We start from the raw sequence: 24,381 nt of genomic DNA on the forward strand, positions 1-24,381 counted from the left end.
TATATCTAAATGGGACTATGGAGGATAATATTTACCTTTCCATTTTGCCCCCAACTTTTAAATGCATACCTATTTTGCCTTTTAAATTTCTACGAGAGACACGACTGTTCGAGTTAAAGTATCTATTGAGATAACAAATCCAAAAAAGTTGTGATCATTAGATGAAACAAACAGTTTAATCCAAAAGAGTTGTAACTGTTCGAGTGAAAATGTGTGTTGAGAGAAATTAATTCGATGAAAAGTAACTGTTTGATGAGGAGATGCATCTATCCACGTATAGGTGTCATAACAAATAATCTATAAAATGAAAGATTATGGTTTTTTCTTCTAGGACCTAAAATTCATTTCCAAAATATTAATGAAGATTTTTCTTATCTTAATGAGTGAAAACTGAACCATGTCAAAGGAATGTCTGAGATTCCAGAAATATATTTAATCAATTGAGAGGTAGAGTAACAAAATTATGTATTCGTATTATCTTCAACTTTTATTTTTTTTATATTATTTTAATATTTTTATGTGGATTACTTTTAAGTTATATATTCATGATACATTCGTGTTTTAATATTTAGTTAATGTTATTTTCAAGTTTGATTTAATATTTAATATTTTAGTATTAGTTTTCTTATTTATCTTACTATGACTTTTTGATTGCTGTTGTTCTTATTTTATTTTTCTTGGTCATGTGATTCTTTATCCAACACTTTTTCAATGAATTCAATTTCAATGATTTCATGGCAGTACATAGTACTCAATTTCTTTCTCAAATTTCAATTCTTTAATTTTGGTTCATGCTTCTTTATTACATAATATACAAAAATAAAAGAATGAGTAAATAATTTAAGAAAACACACAAAAAGATTATTGTTGTATTCTTTTTAAAAAATATTTGACAACGAATAAGAATTGTCCTGTTCAAATTAATTTTGCATTTAAATTATGTTTGCATAGATAGTAATGAATCATTGTGGGCAGAAGTTCAGAAGAAAGCAATATAAAGTTTCACTTTAAAAATATTTTAAAAAAATAATTATTAAAACTAAGAATTAATAAATTTCAGATGAAAGAGACAGATCTTCATTCATATAGTTAGATAAGATTATAATTTTTTTCTTATTTAATATTTTGGTTTAATTTATATTTACGTCATAAACTTCAATTTTTGTATTGTGTCTATTTTATTTTTAGTTTTTTAATATCAAAACATTATTTCTTTTACCTACATAATATTACCTTAATATATTTAATTATACAATCCATTTTTTAAATTGTATCCATATTTAGATTAAGAAAGTTGTTAATAATTGTGCCAATAGGTGTAATTTTTAATTATTATTATATTTAAATGGTGTAGTATAATTTATATTTATCCTTTTAAAAATAGAAAAAGTATATTTGATGTTTCAATTTTAGAGAGTAGCTTAAGAGTAAAAATAAGTAATTTTATTTGTTCCAATCATTTAATATTTAATTATACTTTTGACAATCTAACAAATTATTTCACTACTGTTTGAATTTTTAGTTACATAATTTGATTTAATTTATTATGTCTCAATTAACAACTTGATTATCAAAAATTGATAACCACATTAATTATTTCAATTTTATAGTATATTCAATGTTTTTTATACCTCTTATTTTATTATTTTAGTTTGAAGACGGTACTTTTTTTTATTGAAACTGTCAACATATAATAATATATTTTATTTGAAACAAAATAATAGTACCATTTAAAAGCTCCATTAAATTGTTATTATATATGTTAAATTGTTAGAAATATTATATTAAAATGTTTATAACCACGTGCAATGTGAAATAATTCAATCATATACAGTGGAATAAAACTCTTCTCAATTGATTTCTAAAGGATGAGTTCAATACAGTATTTAAAGAAATACAAAATAACTAATTGATACAACTGAAAACTGTCCAATAAACAAACTAAATCAGAATAAAATAATGTACAACTGATTTGGTTAATATTCCCCCGCAAACGAAAGTCCTAGGACATGAGTTTGGACCGCAGAAATAACAAACGATCACTGGTGAGAGGCTTTGTAAGCAAGTCAGCAAGCTGGAACACAGTGGAGATAGAGCGAAGATCAAGGTCACTACGAACCACACGTTCTCTGACAAAATGAAAATCAATCTCTACATGTTTAGTCCGCCCATGAAAAACCGGATTGTGAGCCAACTGAATAGCTGAAAGATTATCACAGAAAAGCAAAGGCGGTTTAGTACTAACAACACACAAATCCTTCAGAAGTTGACGTAGCCAAGATAACTCAGCAGAAGTCACTGCAAGAGCCCGGTATTCGACTTCAGTAGAACTTCGAGAGACCGTCGACTGCTTCTTTGCTGCCCAAGATATTGGATTATGACCAAGAAAGATCACAAAGCCAGTTGTGGAACGCCGATCAAGTGGGTCTCCAGCCCAATCAGAATCAGAATAAGCTCTCAAGCACAGAGAATCAACAACAGAAGCATGTTTCTTAAACAAAAGGCCAAAATTCAGAGAACCATTGATATACCTCAAAACACGTTTGGCAGCAACTAAATTGGCAGCAGTAGGAGCATGCATAAACTGTGAAAGCTTGCCAACAGAGAAACATATATCAGGTCGAGTGAATGTAAGATAATGTAAAGCACCTACCATTGCCCGATATATTTGAGCGTCAGCATCAGAACAAGGATCGCCAACTAAAGAAGCAATGAGAGCAATTGGTGTAGAGCAAGGCTTTGAAGCAAGCATGCCAAACCGAGCCAAAACATCTCTAGCATACTTAGACTGATTAACGGTAATGCCAGCAGTTGAATAACCAATTTCAAGTCCAAGAAAGTATTTCAGAACACCCGAATCAGTCATTTCATACCGAAGACGAAGTTGAGAGACTAATTCTTCAATATAAGCATTATTGCTGCCCGTTACAATAATATCATCAACATACAGGAGTAAGTATGTGATAGAATGATTGTCATGTCGAACAAACAAAGACGAATCAGCATGAGAGGCCACAAAACCGAGTGTTAGAAGGTGGGAAGTAAAACACTCGAACCATGCACGTGTAGCTTGCTTTAAACCATAGAGAGACTTAAGTAGCTTGCACACATAATGAGGACGAGAGGAGTCAACAAATCCTTGAGGTTGTTGCATATAAACCTCTTCTTGAAGTTCCCCATGGAGAAACGCATTCTTAACATCCAACTGTCGTAAACTCCAATTAAACTGGGCAGCCAAGGATAATATGATTCAAACAGTTGGTTTTTTTACTACCGGGCTAAAGGTTTCTTCATAATCAATACCAGCCTCTTGATGATACCCTTTGGCAACCAAACGTGCTTTGTATCTTGCAACACTACCATCAGGGTTACATTTAACACGATACACCCATTTACAACCAATAGCACTCTTACCACAAGGTAAAGGAGTGAGAACCCATGTACTTTGCTTAAGTAAAGCATTGTACTCTTCTGTCATAGCATCTGTCCAAACAGGAAGTTTTGAGGCTGCTGTATAGGAAGAAGGCTCAGATTTTGAACCATTAGGAATCGAAGAGGCCAAGAAGGCTTTCTTCTTAGAGATACCAGATTTCCCCCTTGTCTGCATAGGATGAGCATTACGAACAACAGTATCATTGGCTGAGATAGATGAAGTATTATTAGGTTCACAAGGCGGAGGATCAACGGCTGCATAAGGTGGTGGATTTGAAACCAAATTGACTGTCGGATTGGGAGAAGAAACAGATGGGCAGACAATAGATACATTCAAAACACCATTGACACCATTTTGAGGTATAACAGAAGGTACATCAGAAAAAGAAGAAGAAGAAGAATTAGATGGAGAATGGGAGGACAAGTCAGAAAGAAAAAGAGAAATAGGAAGTTGATAAGATGAAGAAGGTGAGGTAGTAAAAGAGGAAATAGAAGAGGGAATAGAAAAGGGAAAAAATGTTTCATCAAAAACTACATGTCGAGAGGTATATAAGCGGCCAGTGCTCATGTTGTAACACAAATATCCTTTAAAATCTAGCGGATAGCCTAGGAAGACACATTGGGATGTTTTTGGTTGTAGTTTATGAGAAAGATAAGGTTTCAAGAGTGGATAACATGCACAACCAAATGTCTTAAGTGATGAGTAATCAGGTGATCGTTTGAAAAGAAGTTCAAAAGGAGATTTGTGAGCAAGAGATGGTGATGGAAGTCTATTAATGAGGAAGACAGCAGTGGCGAAAGCAAACGACCAGAATTTTAAAGGAATAGAGGATTTTGACATTAGTGTAAGGGCAACTTCAATGATATGTCTATGCTTCCTTTCGGCAATTCCATTTTGTTCGGGAGTATAAGCACATGATTTTTGATGGAGAATACCGTGAGTGCGAAGAAAGGATCTAAGATTATGGTTAATAAATTCTCCACCCCCATCACTATGTAAAATCTTAATAAGATTTTCAACAAGAGGTTTAAAGTTTTGAAACACAGTGGATACATCAGATTTCTTGCTAATAGGAAAAAACCAAGTATATTTTGACATATCATCGATAAAAGAAACATAGTAATTGAATCCATTAATAGAAGTTTCCGGGGCAGGACCCCATACATTACTATGCAACAATTCAAGAGGGAATAAGGAAACTGAATGAGAATTAGGAAAGGACAGTTTATGCATTTTGCCATTAAGGCAGTGTTGACAGATACAAGTAACAGCAGTACAACGAGGTAAATTCATGATACGAAAGACAGAATGAAGAACAGGGTCACTAGGATGACCTAACCTATTATGCCAGATAGAAGAAGACGTTTGTGCACCAACATGAGCAACATGGGACCGCGGAACAGATTTGACAGAGGTAGAAACAGAGTTAATGGGATAGAGCCCATTAACACTGGGGCCGTGAAAAAGAATCTGGCCCGAAGACTTGTCCTGAAGAAAAAATTGGTCAGCATAAAAAACAACAAGACAAATATTATCTAAGCACAGACGATGAACTGAAAGAAGATTTGTAGCAATGTTAGGAACATGGAAGAGATGTTTAAGTGAAAGAGAAGAGGTAGGAGTGGTAAGAATACCATAACCTGAATAGGTGATGGGTAATGAATGACCACTGCCTACAGTGATCTGATCTTCTCTAGAGTACTCAGATGCGCCGTTCAATTGATTTAAATCGGTGGTAATATGAGTGTTGCAGCCGGAATCAGTCAACCATGGCATATTGGAAGCATTTACAGCAGCATAATTTTGCGCAGCAACCATTGCCGCAAGTTGGGCAGGTGGATGACTTCCTTGAAAGTTATAATTCATTCTATTATAACAGTCAAGTGCAGTGTGGCCTGGACGGTTGCAAATATGACAGACAAGGCGATGCTGTGCAGAATCAGAGAAAGGTCGATTTGGCTGAACACCAAAGGGGACCGTCGAAGAGTGACGTCCACGGCCTCCGAAATTTCCAGAATTACCGGTATTACCAAGGGAAGAAGTCTTCGATCGACCAGAGTTTTGAAATTTTCCCTTACCACCATTATAACCTCGACCATGCGAGATGTTTGGATTAACATTCTGAGCCTTAAAATTGCTAGCAAGAAGAGCAGTAGGTTGAGCAAATATCTCATCCTTCTTGTGTTGATTTGCAATAGCAGATTCTTCAGAGACCAGAAGAACATGGAATTCTTCAAATGAAACGGACTGAGAGCGGGTGCACATCGATGTCCGAAACGTATTAAATTCTGAGGGCAATCCATTCAGGGTGTAGATGATGAGATCTTCATCATCGATAAGCACAGAAACATTAGCAAGTTTATCCTTCAACTCCTTAACTCGTTGAATATACGAATCAATCGACTCACTACTTTTCTTGGTAATTAAACAAGGGCAAATTTTGTGGAAGTAGAGATAATGGCGGACGCATGGAAGTGGATCAAGACGCCGAGTCAAAAAGGTGCTCTGATACCATGAAATAATTCCATCATATACAGTGGAATAAAACTCTTCTCAATTGATTTCTAAAAGATGAGTTCAATACAGTATTTAAAAAAATACAAAATAACTAATTGATACAACTGACAACTGTCCAATAAACAAACTAAATCAGAATAAAATAATGTACAACTGATTTGGTTACTACAATGCACCTGATACAAACTAGTATATATAAAAGTGGGTGGGACCTTTATATTCAACCCTTCTTTTTTATATAAATTTTAATTTTAATTTGGCATAATATAAAGAAATTTACAATTTTAATTTTCCAAGGTACATTCTATTTTTACATTTTATATATTATTAGTTTCATTATTTTGAGATTAATTTTTAATTTTATTATTATAAATGTTCTTGGAAAGCCAACATCATGGTGAAACTTATCTCCGACCAAGAAGTGGTGAGTCGAAAGCCTCTACTCTCACTTATTGTACTAAAAAAATTAATGTATATTTTACATAAAATTTAGAAAAATTACCGGCAATTCTTACTAGATTCAAAATTACTTTTATGAATTCTCACCTATAACTAGTATGAAGTTCCCCATCAACAAAATTTTTGGATCCACCCCTGGTAGAAATTATAACTTGTTGGTAAATATACGCTATATATATAAACTGTGTAATACTGACAAACAAATTATAACGTAACTGTCTACAAACAATTACAGATCTTGACAACTAGATGAACACCAAAAACTGATAAATATAGTCGAGGCACGCTTCAATAGCATTGACCTGAAGACAATTATTCACTCTGCACAACTTGCTAACAGACTACAGCAACCGTTTCAGTAGGATATAACGACCTAACTCTGGTAGAACTGCAACCTCGAACTACTCGAATCTGGCAGAACTCTTAGATACTTGCTCTCAACATAAATAAAAACAACACCTAAAAAATAAGAGTGAATTCTTGTGAGACAAGGAGGAACTCAAATGAGAAAGTTTGATGTCTCAGATAGAAAAACTATAACATCTCACAGTAACTTAAACACATATGTAATCTTTTTACATATGTTATATATGTAACTTTAACACATAAAGTTACAAAGGTGTAATTTTGTAACTTTAACAAAATAAAGAATTAACTTAAAATTTAATAAAATAAAGAAATAAAACCACTAAAATAATAAATAAGGAATAATATTCCCAACGCATATGTGAATAATTTCTTTTAAGTTCACATTTTTTTACACCTTAAAAACCAACATAACTGGTCGTGATCCAACATAGGTGCCTTAACCCGCCAAGTCATGTTAAGGTTAACCAATTACAGTTAATTAGAGGTAAAGGTAAATCATAAATTATATAAATCAATGATTATCTTAATTACTATTATTAGAGCTAATTATTTATCGCGCCAATGATTTTTTTTTAAATGCTATATTTGTGATATGTAAAAGGGATAATTATTTTAGAAAATGAAGTACTTGCTCAAATTTTCTAAATTCATTGGGTGGAGATTCCTAGTAAAGAAATCAATGGGTTGGCTGGCTACATTCACATACCATTTCAAGCCAATTTATAATTACTATGAAATCTCCCAAAAAGCAATGGCTTATAAGGAAAGTAAATGAAACCAAAAACTTGACCCAACTTTAGGGTATTGAGTGAGTTCCCCTACAATATCAGATTGACCAGAAATTACTTTGGAAAAGAATTATGAATTTGAGAGGTTCCATTGGCATCATCATAAAGCTCTTATGGCTGCTATTAGTTCCCTTTGTAGCAGCAAAAACTCATCGCCATAATTTCGTGGTATGTCTATCTATAGTAGGAGATTTGAACCTACGACCTATAAAAAGAGATATTTGATACTTGATCTAGCTCAAGTCAAGTGATGTTACGTTGATTGAGAATTGTGTTGTAACAGGTGAAGTTATCTCCATTCACGAGGCTTTGTAGCTCCAAAAACATCTTGACAGTCAATGGGAAGTTTCCTGGGCCAACGTTGGAAGCCCACAGAGGAGATAAAATCATCGTTCGTGTGTTGAATAAGGCGAAATACAACATCACTTTTCATTGGTTTGAAATTTTAGCTCTCTAGTAAAATTTATGTATTTTTTCTTAGTACAACAACATATAAAGTGGAGATTCGAACTCACGATCTCCACGTGAAATTTGTGTTCGTTAAATGTTATTCTACTTGGATCTTTGGTAATGCAAATGCAGGCATGGGGTAAGACAAGTTAGAAATCCATGGTATGATGGTCCGGAATACATTACACAGTGCCCAATTCAAGCAGGGAAGAGCTTCACTTACAAAATTCAACTCACCACAGAAGAGGGAACCATGTGGTGGCATGCTCACAGCGGCTGGGCTCGGGCTACGGCCCATGGGCCTCTCATCGTTCACCCGGGCCCATCACGGCCCTATCCCTTTCCCAAACCTCATGCACAAATCCCCATCATTATCGGTATATATCTCAATTTCTAATAAGAATCATTTATTTTTAGTTTTCTATTTTTAAAAAATTACGTTCGCTTCCTCGCAGTTTTTTTCTTAAAAATATGTTTAACTTCTAAACATTACTTTATTACTTTTCAAAACTTGAGTTACGTTAGATAATGTTTACTAAATCAACCTAGATCGTCTTACGTTTCAAAATATTAATTATAACTTTAAAAAGTAAATTATAAATTTTTAAAAAATAATTAGTGAAATAGTATATCATATAAGTTCTTATTTATTTATTTAATATCTGATTCAATTTAAGAAAAAATGTAAAATTATTTAATTTCTTTAATTAGGTGAGTGGTGGAAGGGAGATGTAATGGAAATACCAAGGAAAGCAAACAGAACAGGTGGAGAGCCAATGCTTTCAGATGCCTACACCATCAATGGACAGCCAGGATATCTTTATCCTTGTTCCAAACAAGGTACAAATTAAAATCCTTAATTTAATCAATATTTCCCAAAGAGAGAAAAAAAAAAAGAATTATAATTTATACCAATACCATAACCATTTATCATTCCTTTTCTATAAAACTTAGTTCAAATTATTTCAGGAGAATACTTGGTTGGACAATCTTGACATCGTTACCATTATTAAATATTTGACAACTAAACGAGAGAAACGCAAGAATAGAGACTTTTTATAAAAATTAATGAGTTGCCAATTTTTCAAGGGTGACGAAGACAAATTTGGTCCTCATCGTTAAAGAGCTAAGTATTTTCATTACTTTATTTTCTTTAATGTATTAATAAGTGTTACCTATTCTATTGATTAAATTTTTTTGTTTTTCAAGAAATCTCACGAAATCATATTGTTTTACGGTTTTTTCTTCACTCTCTCTTTTTGTGAAACGTGTAGTTTGAATGTGTGCTTGCATGTATATGTGAAGTATGTATACGTGCATATGTTTAAGTGATCAGCGTACTTAAGTTACGTAGGTAACTAGTTTTTAGGTAGGACTAATTTAAAAAAACTATCTATCAATCAATCGGGTGTTTGTTAATGTAAATTTTGAAAATCAAGAAATGTGTATAGTTTGAATTCATGAGAAATTAAGATTGAGATATATGCACGCAGTTGTAGTTGAATTATGTATAAGAGTAGATTTTAGATTTCGAGGTTTATGAAGAAAATCACTTTCATTGTATCTTCCACGTAAAAATTATTTATGAAAATGATATAAATATTACAAAAAAAATAAAAGTTTTGAAAATTTTAATTTGAAAAATTAATTTTCGTGCAAGACTTTTACATTTTTAATTTCAAATTTTAGAAGAATAAAAACGATTAAAAATGGTTACCAAATATGTTTATGTTTTTTTTTTCATCAATAAATTAAAAAATAACATGAAATATGAAACAGGTACCAAATAAATTCTATTTTTCTTAATTGAAAAATAGGAAAGGAGAAACAACAAAGAGGAAAAAAGAGCAACAAAAAAAATAAAATGGCAAAAAACAAGCCCATTTCTTAATATTCCAGTTTCTTATTTATTGTTCTTGATTTTATTAAGTTAAAGCATGGGTGAAAATAAGCTTAACTCATTTGCACCTTGTTTCTTTTGTGGAGGTTGAAGATTAAATCTCTCCTCTCCATGTTAAAAACAATTTAGTATTGGATAACTATTTATGTTTTTTATTTTTTATTTTCTTATAAATGTTTCCAAAATTGTATAAATATTTTAGAAAAAAGAAAAAAAAAACTAGAAATAAGTTTTTTGTTTTTTATTCTCATTTTCAAGGAAACCAAGTTTCTTTCTGTTATGAAAAAAAAAATAAGAAAGAAAATAATTACCAAATGTAATTATATTATTTTCAACGTTAAAAAGGAAGAAAAAAAAATAAAAAACGTCAATGTTTGAGCATTATTTTCCAATGAAAACGTAATGTTTCCACATTCTGTAAAAGTTGTTCAATTTTTACAGAAACATTTGAGTTCACAATGGAGCAAGGAAAAACCTATCTTCTCCGTATTGTGAACGCGGTTATGGACGAAGATCTGTTCTTTGGAATCGCAAAGCATGAGATGACATTGGTCGCGAAAGACGGTATCTACACAAAACAAATCAAAACTCATTACATAATGATCACACCAGGTCAATCCATGGACCTTTTGGTCACTGCAGACCAGTCCCCAGGCCTCTATTTCATGGCTGCAAGATCCTACTCCAGCGCTCTTGGAGCTGGCTTTGACAACACCACAGCCACGGCCATTCTAAACTACTCAAAACCCAATCATCTCAACCATTTCTTCCCAAATTTGCCCCCATATGATGCAACCAAAGCAGCGACGGATTTCACCAAACGCCTGCGAAGCTTGACGATCGATGACCGTCGAGCTGACGTTCCTTTAAACATCGACACTCGTCTGTTCTTCACGTTGTCTGTCAATCTAATGAGTTGCAATGCTTCTGATCATAGGGCTTGTGCTGGGCCATTTGGGAAGAGGTTTGCTGCAAGCATCAACAATGTGAGCTTTGTGACCCCATCTGTTGCTATGCTTGAAGCTTACTACAATGATGTCCATGGCGTGTTTACGACAAATTTTCCGAGGAAACCACCGAGAAAATTTGACTACACGGGCAAGAATCTGTCGGAAAATTTGTTGGCTACTTCTTTTGGGACTAGGGTAATTGTTTTGGAGTACAATGCTAGTGTGGAGCTCATCTTGCAGGGCACCAATGTGCTTGCCAGTGATAACCATCCTGTTCATTTGCATGGCTATAGCTTTTATGTTGTTGGATGGGGGTTTGGAAATTTCAATCCGAAAACTGACCCGAAACGATATAATCTCGTCAACCCGTCAGAGGAGACCACGGTTGGAGTTCCCAAGAATGGCTGGGTTGCTATCAGGTTCAAGGCAAACAATCCAGGTTTGTTTGTATATCCCTACACTTTTAAATGTTATATTTTAAACTCGTAAGTATATAAACGTATCTATGTTTAAGAATGTATATTTTACCATGACCTATTAACATGGTATCAGAATATAATGTTGAACGTTTTAGATATATTTTAAACGTTTTTATTCATCGTGTCTAAGTTATCTATTGATCTTGTTTTTCTTTTTGGTTTGAAATTTGTAGGCATGTGGTTGATGCACTGCCATATTGAGCGTCACCAAGTATGGGGGATGAGCATGGTGTTGTTAGTGAAAAATGGGCTTGCTCCTCACCAACAAATTCTTCACCCTCCACATGATTTGCCTTCATGTTTTAAATAGTCACCAAATCTTTACATTTAGATCTTATTCAATAGACATAGAAGGAAAATGTGAAGATTTTTTTTTTAATGTAACAAATTGGGGTACGAGAATTTGAATCTCTAACCTAAAAGGAATGTCTAATTACCGTTAGAGCTATATTTATGAAGAATTAACGAAACAGGTTTTATTGATCTTCTCGTATATCTCACTTATAAAGTGCCAACAGTAGAACTTTAGAAAGGATAGCCTCCCTGGAGTCCACTTTACTTTCTTCTTTAATTTTTATTTTCCTTTTAAGAAAATTCAACAAAATTAGTATTGACTCAGTTAATGATTTCTAAAATGTTTTGAAATTAAAACAAACTATGCATAATAGGATTGATACTTTATTCCTACCTGCATAGACTCATTTAGGCTATTTGTTAGCCATTAGAAAAAATATGAAAAAGGAAGGAAAGACTCATCCTTTGTGACTCATTCTCTTATTTTCACGATTGAAAACATCTAAGTAGTAACTCAATTTAAGAGGAGTGTTCTCCTCTTCCAACCTCTCCAGAACCTCGAGTCTATCGGTCGTGAACTTCTATTTCTAGAAAAGAAGCAACGTCACGCCAGTTACTAAGTAAAACATTTAATTACTTGAATGCATCAACAAAATCATTTTTTTCCAGTAATTATAACAAAAGCTCTTCGTATAGATATCTTAGATTAAAAATTATTAGATTAGGAAAAAGAAAACATTTTGCCCAATCCATTTTGAGAAAGGCAAATACCTTCGACTCTCTCTGCGAGAGTATTGCCATCAAGAATAATCAACTACATACATACACTAAGTTGGCCTGTTCCAATGCTCAACATTAAATGTTGTCAAACCATTCACCGTACTCAACAAATTTTACCTATCTTACTCCACGTTTAATCTAATTCCATAAGGTTTTAACATTTGTTGATATTTCAATTTGTTAAGACATCTGTATCTGATTAAAACCTTGTAAAATTTCGAATCTCTACTCAACATGTTGTATTAGACAAATAAAGTTCTTGCCATTCATGCCACTATATCAAGAACAGAAAAAAAAAACCATAGTAGTACTATTTTTTTTTTCAACAATGGTTTATATGAAAATTAATCTATTAACTTTCGAAATAGTAATTAATAAAAACTATTTTCTTTTGAAGTTATTTTATTGGTGACCTAATCCAACTAAAAAGTAAAGATTTGACATGGTAGACACTTTACTTGATTATTTGAAATTCATTTTATTTAAAATTTCATTGACAATCACATCATAACTCCTATTGTCGTTTCTTCTGTATCACTCCATCCCCTCTTTAAAAATTTGATCGAATTAAGTGGATCTAATTATTAAATCTTATTTTCCTTGTTTTTCTATTATCAAATTTTCTTTAATACTTTAGTCCGTTAGCTTGGATTTGACCTCATGCTACGCTATGATATGATTGGCAGTGAATATATTAAATTTAATTAATTTGATTATTAAACGAATAATAATTTATTACCATAAATAAATATATATTTGCGAAAATTAGTATAGTACAACAGTACCAACTTGAGCCTATATAACTCATATATAATCGATCTTAAAGTTAGAGATTCGAATTCCCATCCATATATTGTTGAACAATCTAAAAGAAAAAAAATAGCACAAGTTCTATTAATATGATTTATATAAGTTATATTCAATATATTAGTATTTTTTTACTTAACCTACTAGAAAGTACATTAATCAAGATGACAAAAATTGAAAAGAAAAAAAAAATATTAAAAAACAAACATCTCAGAATTTTTTTTGTCATATTTACAAAATTAAAATGTAATTACTATATTTGTAAATATAATAATTGTTCTTTTAATTTTCTTTTTCACAACAATATATGGGAGTAGGATTCAAGCACCCGACTTTTTTTTTTTTTTTTTGAAAATTTATGTCTTTATAGTTCAATTTCACTGATCAATTTTTTTGTTCCATTATAAATACTCCATTATTTATGCATGTATTATATAATTTTTTTCAACTTATTCTAATGTAAGTTTATAGTATATAGAATTTCTCAAATATAGATTCCATTTAGTTGGCCCATCGTGCGTGTACTTTTTTTTTTTTTTTTTTGCATAAGGAATAGCATATAATATATATATATATATATATGAAGGCAAAAGCTAAAAGCCAAATTAAGGTCCATGATTGGTGAATTGAATACACGTCGCAACCAACAATCCATATGAGAGATTCTCGTAACTTTAGCCCACAAACTTTATAAAATTAAGGATAAAATATGAAGCATTACCATATTATATATTTTATTTAGCTAATAAATGATAGTGTTTGGATTCACATTTCAACACCCATCAACTCATGTTGTCTCGAAATTAATATTTTAAAAACATAATCTAACTTTTTTTTTTTACAAAACAAAATATATATATATATATATATATTTTTGGATACATATCAAAAGCATATTAAGGGAGTATTTTGATCACTAATAGTTGGACTGTGAAAATATAAATACTACACTCTAATTACTATACAAATATCATTATTTGATCTTTCATTTTAATAGTTAAGATCTTAAATCGTATCATCCTTGTAAAATAAGTATATCTACTGAGACATTATGACTAACTAAACACCTCTTTGTTTGACCATTATTAATAAATAATTAATCTCTCTATTTTGGGACATAGTATTAAGGATACATATCGACTACCCAACAAAACCTAATTTATTCTCATGAGCTAAAAGCTAAATTTATTCAAAGTGTTTTCTCTTTATTTTAGTTGCCTATTGATAGAGAATAATGAATTACTCGACTTATCTCATTAGTTATTATTGTAAAATAAGTGATGAGTCTCATATATTTGAAATGATTACATGTTTACGTATGTAGCATAATAAGTTAATTGTTAGCCTGTAGCGTTCTAATCAATTTGAATATAGTTATATGGATAATATGTTAGTAATAAAAAATAAAATTATAAGAGAAAGATAAAATAAAAAAAAAGTTAGAAAAAGGAAAATAAATCGTGAAATTGTAAAAAGATGGAAAGATAAACGTGGGGGAGGTGTGGCGGTGTAAGCCTAAACCCGTGTGCCATTCCAACATTTCAAACTGTTATCAACGAAAAACAATATTAATTAAATTACTAATTTTATCCTGTTTGATATAATTTCAATTTGGTTTAATAATTTTAAAAAGCTTCAATTTAATCTTTAAAATTTTGAGTTTCCTTTTAATTTGGCTCGTACCAATTTGATCCTCACAAATCATGTTTTATATTCGTCCATCTGAAAATCCTACCTTTTTTCCTTCACTTAGTCCTAAATTCTAATATATTCAAGTATATTACATTTAATTAAATAAGAAATTTAGTTTATTGCTTACCTAAAAAATGTGTCAAATTAATATGCAGTACAGAATTTTGGACCACTCTTGAAATACGTGTGAGTTGCATGAGCCATCCAGAACGAGCTATATGAAAAAAGACGTGAACAAAGCGTTCAGGTCAGTAAGCTCTCAAGACGAGGAATTTGATTACCTACCTACATACCAAAGTATGCTTCAGTGAAATATAGTAGATCCCACGCTATCGTTTTGTTAGACTGTTTCATGAGTTTGTTACACCGTTACAAATAGTTGGACGTCCCACCTCCACGTATAATCTTTTGAAGACTAACATTGGTTTTTACCGAGCTATCAACTATCACTCTAGTCGAGCTACATAGGATGATCATTGTGTATTTTTCAAGGTGACGAGTCACGTGTGATGATCTATTTCCTCTCTCTCTATGTGGCAGGTCATATGTTAATGTTACCCTCTCGTAGTAATAATGATAACAATAATTGAAAATCTTTAAACAGAGACTAAATTGAAACTAAAATCAAATTAGCAATAAAATTGGTTCATATTACTCATGGATATCAAAATATCAAAATTATCAATATATATATATATATATTATTAATAAATATTTATATCTTATTTTAAAATATAAATTTTTTTGTGCCCAAATATTTATATCAACACGTTAATCTATTACTAATGAATCATTTTAATGAATTTTCTTAGTATCTATGGACTATGAATTCATTTTTCAAATGTTTGAGTAATTATTTATTTAGCTCCTCTTATATTAACAATTAACAAAAAAAAAAAGAAAAAAAACTTTCGATTTAGGTACTTATTCAGTATTTTTCAGTTACATATATCTTCACTATTTGTAAATAATGTTAAAACTATCTCGATTAACTTACTTCACATTGCCGTTTATAAAAAAAATATTGTTACCAGAGAAGAAAGCCCACCTACCACGTATCGAACATCCAAGAAATGAACAGACCTGACGTCACCAGGTCTGCAAAAGAAAAGCAAATCAACCCGACTTTGCCAGGTTGTTTTTGCCATCAGAGCGCAATATCAATGGGATTGACCAAGCCAGTCAGCGCCACCGTCAGGCTAGCTCTTGTCGAGATAGAAGGCTAGAATCTCGGCCTCCCTTACCAAACCAATTCACCTACAACCACCTATAAAAATGAGGAGTATCACATCATTCCGGTATGTTCAAACCTTTCATGAGATACATTATTCACTATTGAACTCCAACTAATTTTGCACGACACTTACCTAGCAGAAGGGATAAGCCACTTCGCTTGCACAAACTAATTTTGTGCACGAACACTTACTTTACATCATATTTAATACTGCATTGACAAAAATTATTTAAAAGAAGAATTAGGTCACCTGAAAGAGAAAAGTTTCAAATTTCTCCTCCAAATGTTTAGAGATTAGCCTAAAGTAATTTATAATTTTCTTTCTGTTTGGTCCTTGAATTATTGTCAGCTCACTAATTATTATACTACATAAGTGTTAGATTTTCGTATTAACTTCATGTATTCAATAAAACTCTTCATTGTTTATGTATTCTCTCTATTTTCTCTCCTCCTCTAAAACTAACCGTCACTAGGTACACCCTCCACTAGTTTTAACATTCATGTATCAATGTTTAATGAAAAATTATTCAAGAAATTTTTATAATAGATACTAAAATTTAAAATAAAGTATTCAAATCATTTATTCAGCCGTCTTGAAATTTAGAACTCTGTTTATGCAAAGATGTGCACAACAGTGTGTTCCAGATTGCAGCTCGAACTCGGCCTCCGGACCGACCTGAACGCTTGGGCGGACCTGCACAAAAAGGGTGAGCACTCCGACGATCAAGTCAGTATAGGTCGGATTCCCAGTTTAGTTCGAGGCCAGAAATCATCGTACCTGATCGGGGAGTGAGGTCCTCTACTTATGGGTGGTAGTCCCGCTAATCTCGCGACGGTTACATTCGGTAATCTCGGGACCGTCGGTTACACCCGGTAATCTCGGGACCGACGGTTACGCCCGATAATCACGCCGCAGACAGTTGCTCACATCGGCCCCTACCGAGCTCCCCGGTAGGTCAGACCTGGGCCAGGTTCACCTCGGCCCTCATACTTAGCATTTGTCGACGTTAGTGGCGGCCACCTCGGCTATCCGAGCTGGGCATGACTCATGAGCCATCTTGTAGCACCAATAGGGGTCCTCCACGTGTCCAGGGTATTCCCTTCCCAAAACATTGGCCCCCTCTCTGTCTGGTCCGATCTCGACCTGGCAGAGAAGTTCATTCGACTTGCTTTGGACACGTGGCGATTTCCTATTCGTGGGAAAACACAACCGTCGCTGAAGATTTATCGTCGGAATATTCAAATATTCCGACGCTTCGGATCTCAGGGAGGATCCTAGCCGCTCGTTGATTACACGTGTACGGTGGGGAAATTCCTCCGACGGGCTATAAATACCCCCAATCCTTCAGATCATACCTTACGTTCCCTGAATTCTTGGAGTTCGATCTGAAGGCAGCTCGAACCCTTGGTAGGTCGGTCTCTTCCCTCTCTCTTTCGAACGTAGTTGCCATGTCGTCCTCTTTTAGCAGCAACTTAGGATCCAATTTAGCTCGTAGGTTAGAGTCCGAGCTCGAGGAGATAGAAAACTTTAGACTCTCCGATGACGGGGAGGATAGTGACGCCTCCACTTCAGGTCAGGGTTTGGAATACCCTTCTAGGATACCTGAGCACTACCTCGGATCCCTTCGTAGGGGGTTCGCTATCCCTGAGAACGTCCTCCTCAGGCTTCCGGAGGAGAGGGAGAGAGCTGACAGTCCTCCAGAGGGATGGGTCACTCTCTACTTCAAAATGTTTGAGTACGGCCTCAGACTTCCCCTTCACCCTTTTGTCCAAGAATTTCTCTTCCGGACTGGATTGGCTCCGGCTCAAGTGGCCCCCAATGGGTGGGGTGTCATTTTCACTTTGGCCATCCTTTTTTGGCTACGAGCTCGGGATAGTGAGGAGGCCGAGCTGTTGGACGTAGACCAGCTCCTCGCGTGCTTCGAAGCGAAAAGGATAGCTAAGAAGCCCGGTCGGTTCTATATGTGCGCAAGGAAAGGCGCAGGCGGTATAGTTAAGGGGCCGACCTCCATCAAGGGATGGGTGAGGAAGTGGTTCTACGCTTCCGGGGAATGGCTCGCAAAGGACGAGTCAAGTCGTTCCTTCTTTGACGTCCCCACTAGGTTTGGGAATCTAGGTACAGAGTAGTTCTTGCTTTTCGTAATTTTCTTTTCTGTCATTCAGGTCTAACTCGGATTTTGTCTTCGTGCAGTTTCAATCCGACCAGTCCCCGAGCTTACGCAAGCCTCCTTCGACACGCTGAAATACTACAAGGAGCGCTTTCCGAGGGGTAGGAAGGTCGGAACCCTGGTGACCGACGAGCTGCTGCTTGAGTCCGGGCTGCTAGATTACAACCCTGCAGTTCGTCCCATTGAATCCTCAAGGCCGAACTCTGAACTTGGTATGCCGAGCTTGCCTCACCCCTTTTTCCTCTAACCTTGTGATGACCCCTATTTTTATTTTGCAGCCATGGTTTGCGGGTTTGCAGGCAGCGTGAAGCGCAAGTCCAAGGGCCGAGCCCATGCTCTTGAGGCCGCTCAGAGTTCGAAACCTACCACCCCTGCCGTGGCAGGGCCTGCCTCGGAAGATCCAGCCCCAGTGATCGAGCTGGAGTCTTCTAAGGGTCCTTCGAGGGAGAAGCGCCCTAGGGATCAGACCGAGGCGGTGGACGCCCCGCCTTTGGGCGAGGAGGTGAGGGAGGAAGCCCCTCTGAAGCGAAGAAGGAAGAAAAAGAAGGCGATCTCCCCCTCGGAGGTCGGAGCTTGCAGGGTCTTACCCGCAAGTTTCGTAGATCGGGTGGACGATACTGCGGCCAGGATGGGCGGGACGTCCGACGTGACGGCACGGTTCAGAGTTGAGCCGTCAAGTTCCGGGGTGAGGGACCAGGTGTCCCGCATCTCAGCTGCAAGTTTGGACCGCTGCCTAAGGAGGGCGTCCAAATTTGTGAGCGACCCTGGGTCCGTTCTGTAGAGGACCATCGATTACGCCGCCGAGGTAAGACTAGTGTCCCCATTTTTGCTTAATTTCGCCCAACATGTAGTTTGGTCTAACTTTTTCCTTGTACCGTTTCTCAGGCGTTCGTTGCTTCCATTCAATCGGCTCTGGCTGTAAAGGCCGAGCTGGATGGGAGGGAAGTTCTGGCAGCGAGGGAGAAAGAGGAGTTCTCTGCTGCCTTGGAGGCTGCTTCCTCCACCATGAAGGATGAGCTGCTGAAGGCTCACTCTGAGGTGGAGATTTTGAAGGCCGGTGTGGAGTCTGAGGCCGAGCTGCTGAAGAAGGAAGAGGACAGGCGCAAGGCCCAACTCCGAGCTGCCCACGCTATCACCAGGGGCTTGGAGAAGGAGAAGTTCCAGCTCCTAAAGGAGAAAGACGACATGCTCCAGGCGCTTGAAGCGAAGGATAAGGAGCTGGAGCATGCGACTGCCGAGCTGGAGACGGCGAAGGAGCGCCTTAGCAATGGAGTCCTATTGGAGGAATCGTTTAGGCAACATCCTGACTTCGATGGATTTGCCAAAGACTTTTCTGATGCGGGCTTCAAGTTCCTCATGAAGGGCATTGCTTCCGACATGCCCGACCTCCAGATCGATCTCAGCGGTCTAAAAAGGAGGTATGTCGAGAAGTGGGCGTCTGGGCCTGGCGGCACCCCTGGCCCCCAAGCGTTGGTGGATCAGTATGTCAGAGATCTGGACTCTGACTACTCCGATCCCGAAGAGGACCAGGTCGGCTCCACTCAAGAGGGCGCTCCTCAAGCAGGCTCTTAGGCGACCACCCTTCACGAGGCTTTTCGCTGTTCTTCCTCCCTTTTCTTTTTTGTTCGTAAGTGTCAGGGCAGAGCTGCAAGGTCTACAAGCCTTGGTTCCGCTCTTCATTCAATAAAGAGGCTCCCCTTTGTTTCTACTTTGTTGTTGGCAACCTCTTTTCTTTGCTTTTTTCTTGAACTGCAGCCAATGTCACGTCGCACCTCTTACCTTTGAGGTCGCGCCTTCAGTTAAAATAGTTGTAAGTTTGAGTTTGAATCTCTTAATGATCAATACATTGCACCAACTCTGGATTTTTAACATTTCACCTTAACTTAAAAAAGGTTAAAAGGCTAAAATCCTAAGTCCGTAGCTATTCTTCATATCGTTCCTCGTACCCCCAAGTTCGGAGGCTTGATCATTTTGAACTTTTCACATCGCCCCTTTTGCCTTGAAGGTTTGAATTTTAAGTTCGTCAGTGGTTTTGGCATCGCACCTCGTACCCTTAGGCTTCGGAGGATTGAATTTGAACCAACTGCTGGAATGTGATCGCGTGGGAGTCCGTGGCCCCCATTTAATTTCTGGTCCAACTCGGAAGCATGAAATTAAATCATCACATTTATTCCGATCATAATTCTTTTGGAACAGTCGTTACAGATTCATTGAAAACTCTTTTGGCATTTCAAGGATAATAACGCTTCAGGTGTTCCGCGTTCTACGGGTGCGCGAGGACATCTCCTTTCAGATCGGCCAATATGTACGTCCCAGGTCGGACTATGCCCTTGATCTCAAATGGGCCCTCCCAGGCCGGATCAAGGGCACCCACATGCGTTTGGACCCTCCTTAAGACCAGATGTCCGACCTGAAAGGCCCGAGGTCGAACGCAGGCATTGTAATGTCTGGCCATTCGGCCCTGATATTCCGCCAGGCGTAGCTGGGCCATTGCTCTTCTTTCTTCCAACAAGTCGAGGTTGAGGAGCAGCTCATCCTCATTTGTCGTAGGCTCGTAATGCTCTACTCTGTCAGATGGCATGCCGATCTCAACCGGGACTACAGCTTCAGAGCCGAAGGCCAGGGAGAACGGGGTCTCACCCGTCGACTCTCGTTGGGTGGTCCGGTACGACCATAGAACCTCTGGTAGCTCCTCGGCCCACCTGCCTTTCTTGGAGTCCAGTCTAAGTTTGATGCCTCGCTTGATGATCTTGTTGACTGCCTCCACCTGCCCATTTGCTTGCGGATGTGCGGGGGACGAGCTAAGATGACTTATGCCAAGTTTGCTGCAAAAGTCTTTGAACTTGGCGTTGTCAAACTGCTTCCCATTGTCTGTCACTATGGCCTGCGGTATACAAAAGCGACATATGATATTCGTCCATACGAAGGACGTGACCCTGGATTCCGTTATGTGGGAGAGCGCTTCGGCCTCGGCCCACTTGGTGAAGTAATCCACAGCAACTACAGCGAACTTGGTCTGGCCCTTGCCCAAAGGGAAAGGACCAATGATATCTACCCCCCACTGCGCGAATGGCCACGGGGCCGAGATGGGGGTGAGCAGCTCGGGAGGTTGGTGGATTATGGTTCCGTAGCGTTGGCAATTGTCGCAAATTCTAACGAACGCCTTGGCGTCCTGGCTGAGGGTCGGCCAATAATATCCTTGTCGGACCACTTTGGCTGACAGTGACCGGGCGCCTGAGTGATTGCCGCACACTCCTTCGTGGATCTCTCTGAGGACATACAGGCCCTCTTCAGGGTTAGGCATCTCAATAGAGGCAGGGAAAAGCCACGTCGGTACAATGCCCCATCTCGGACCACGAACCGAGCTGCCCGCCTTGCCAACTTTCTGCGCTCCTTGGGGTCTTGTGGTGAGTTGCCCCTAATGAAGTCCGCGATCGGGTCCATCCATGAGGATTCTGGAGTGCCGATCTCCATCAGATTTGGCTCTAAGTGACTAGGCGTTTATGCTGAACGCACGCGCTAAGCGTGGTAACAATTATATTGATGCAAGCGCACACCTGTCAGAGTAATATAAAATGGACGGAGTATCCAAGTATCGATCCTCAAGGACTTCTAAACAATTTCCAAACTCTAAAGTTTTAAAGAATAGTGAATGTTGGAATGAGTGATTCTTGTAAAATGGGAAGTGGTCACAAATAATGGTTTGGATTTGGGATTTGGACTTATAATAATAAAACCTAGCCCGAATTACTTCAAGTTAGCCATCAAAGAATCAAGGACATGCTAAGGACAATATGCATTTTACTTTAGAAACCAACGACTACGCTTCTCACTTGACTTATGTCTAAGCAAGTTCAAAGTCCTAAGACATTCTCTAATATGTCTATTATGAGATATATCTTAGTTTTAGGATGGAAATAGTCGCAACCTCGGGTTAAGGTCCTATGTCTAGGCTACTTAAGCGGAACCCTTATGTCTAAGGCGCTCCTCTCCTCGGTTTAACCACTCAACAATGCAAATAAACAACCTTTTCAGTATTGACTTGTTAAGACTTACAGTGGCCTTCTCTAAATCCTAACTTTTTGGGAAAACATGTTGAGCAATGAATGGAAAGCAAAAACACTACTTCTTAGCAACCCTTTTTAGACATAAAAGGCTAACTATCCATAACCGGGCCAGAGACGAGAATTTAGAAAGACATATTGAAGAAAATACAGCAAGTAAAACGGTTGAATGTGGAATGCATGTGTGAAAAACAAAAGTTAACTAACGGAGAGTTTTTATCGGGATTGAGAGCTTCGCCCTTCTCTTTCAAGCAAGGGAGAGTGTCACGTGCTCTTTCCTCCAAAAACACAACTCTCTTAACTAAAAATAAAGTAAAGGCAAAGGGAAGATAAGCAAAGTGCTAGATTTTTATAGATTTGAATAAGTAGAAAATAACTAAGTACAAATGGAAACAAAACAAGCTCAATAAAGGAATGTAAAGTACTCGGGATTTAAAAACCAAAAGCAACTAATGAAAGTAACTCAAAAGTACTTAGAAAGCAACAAAGAAACACTAAAAATGATCAAGAGAAGGAAGCAAGGCTTGATGATTTTGGTGGAGAAGTTGCTGGAATTTATAGCTGTGCAGAATTGGTTAGGTAGGTCCTAAAACGATGGTGAATCACCCATTTCCAACTCTTTTGACTGACCAAATCGTGCTCAAACTGATAGTGGAACACTTCTTCTACACGTATGCATCGGTTGGAACCACCAAAACGCATTGGAAGACGCGTTTCATTAAGGGCAAAGTTGGAAGAAAACCAGTTTTTCTGCAGGCTTCCCAGGCGCCTGGCGCCTCCCATGATGCTTTTTTCGTCTTTTTGCTTCTTTTGATTAATTTGCACTCCCAAATGGTCCTAAAATGTCATAAATACAATATAAGCCAACCACAAACCATAATATATGAATTTTGCATGAATTGGAACTCAAACGATCGAGAAAAATCCGAAACAAAGCTGAAACATTGTAAAAACAGCATCTAAAACCTTCTTTTTACGCATGTAAACAAGCGTAATCACTAAGATCGAGGGATTATCTAGGATCTCGACGGGGACCGACCTGGCCAGGTCGGTCTCGTACGCCGATGCTAACTTGGCCAAGGCGTCAGCATTAGAATTTTCTGCTCGCAGAATCCAGCTTACTTCGTAAGTTCGAAACTGGGCGAGGTACGATCTGACCTTGCCCAAATACTTCTCCATTCGAGTGTCTTTGGCTTGGTACTCGTCCTTGATCTGGCTCACAACCAGCTGGGAGTCACTAAAGACCTTAACACAAGAGGCCCCCAATGCTCGAGCGATTCGCAGGCCGGCAATAAATGCTTCATACTCAGCCTCGTTGTTAGAAGTCCGGAAGCCGAACCGCAAGGCATACTCAAATCGCTCGTCCCCTGGTCCGAGCAAGAGGACCCCGGCTCCGCACACCTTCTCATTGGAGGATCCGTCGACATAGACTGTCCAAGGTAGGTCGGACTCGCTCAGCTCGGAAGGTGGTGTGAGCTCGGCGATGAAATCTGCCGCTGCTTGTCCTTTCAACGCAGTTCTGGGTTCGAACTGGATGTCGTACTCACTTAGCTCTATTGCCCACTTCATTAGGCGTCCAGAAGCTTCCGGCTTATGGAAGATGCTTTTTAGGGGCAAGTTTGTGAGCACCACCACCGTATGGGCTTGGAAGTATGGTCTGAGCCGTCGGGCCGAGGTGACCAAAGCGAGAGCCAACTTCTCCATCTGAGGGTATCTAGTCTCGGCTTCGATCATAGCCTTGCTTGTGTAGTAGACCGGGTTTTGCCGCGCTTCCTCTTGCCTGATTAGGATCGAGCTGACGGCACTGTCAGACACTGCTAAGTACAATTGGAGCTTGTCCCCCAGCATGGGCTTGGCGAGCAAAGGTGCCGAACAGAGGTAGCTCTTCAATTGCTGAAACGCTTGCTCGCACTCTGCTGTCCATTCAAACGACCCTTTCTTTCGTAGGATTTTGAAGAAAGGAAGGCACTTATCTGTCGCTCTTGAAACAAACCGGC

The 24,381-nt window shown here is 37.5% G+C and overlaps 1 protein-coding gene across 1 annotated transcript; it reads left to right on the forward strand.

Moving 5' to 3' along the window:
• The first annotated feature begins 7,638 nt into the window (after positions 1-7,638).
• LAC14 (laccase 14) lies at positions 7,639-11,736 on the forward strand. Its single transcript, XM_022298707.2, has 6 exons — positions 7,639-7,734; positions 7,850-8,001; positions 8,149-8,393; positions 8,728-8,856; positions 10,358-11,305; positions 11,519-11,736. Exons 1-6 carry the CDS (start codon positions 7,639-7,641, stop codon positions 11,653-11,655), a joined length of 1,707 nt encoding a protein of 568 aa, XP_022154399.2. The 3' UTR covers positions 11,656-11,736.
• The last annotated feature ends 12,645 nt before the right edge of the window (positions 11,737-24,381 follow it).

This window comes from Momordica charantia (genome assembly GCF_013281855.1).
Source record: "Momordica charantia cultivar OHB3-1 chromosome 4 unlocalized genomic scaffold, Mcharantia_2.0 BLBB01000004.1, whole genome shotgun sequence".
In the NCBI taxonomy this organism is placed as follows: Eukaryota; Viridiplantae; Streptophyta; class Magnoliopsida; order Cucurbitales; family Cucurbitaceae; genus Momordica; species Momordica charantia.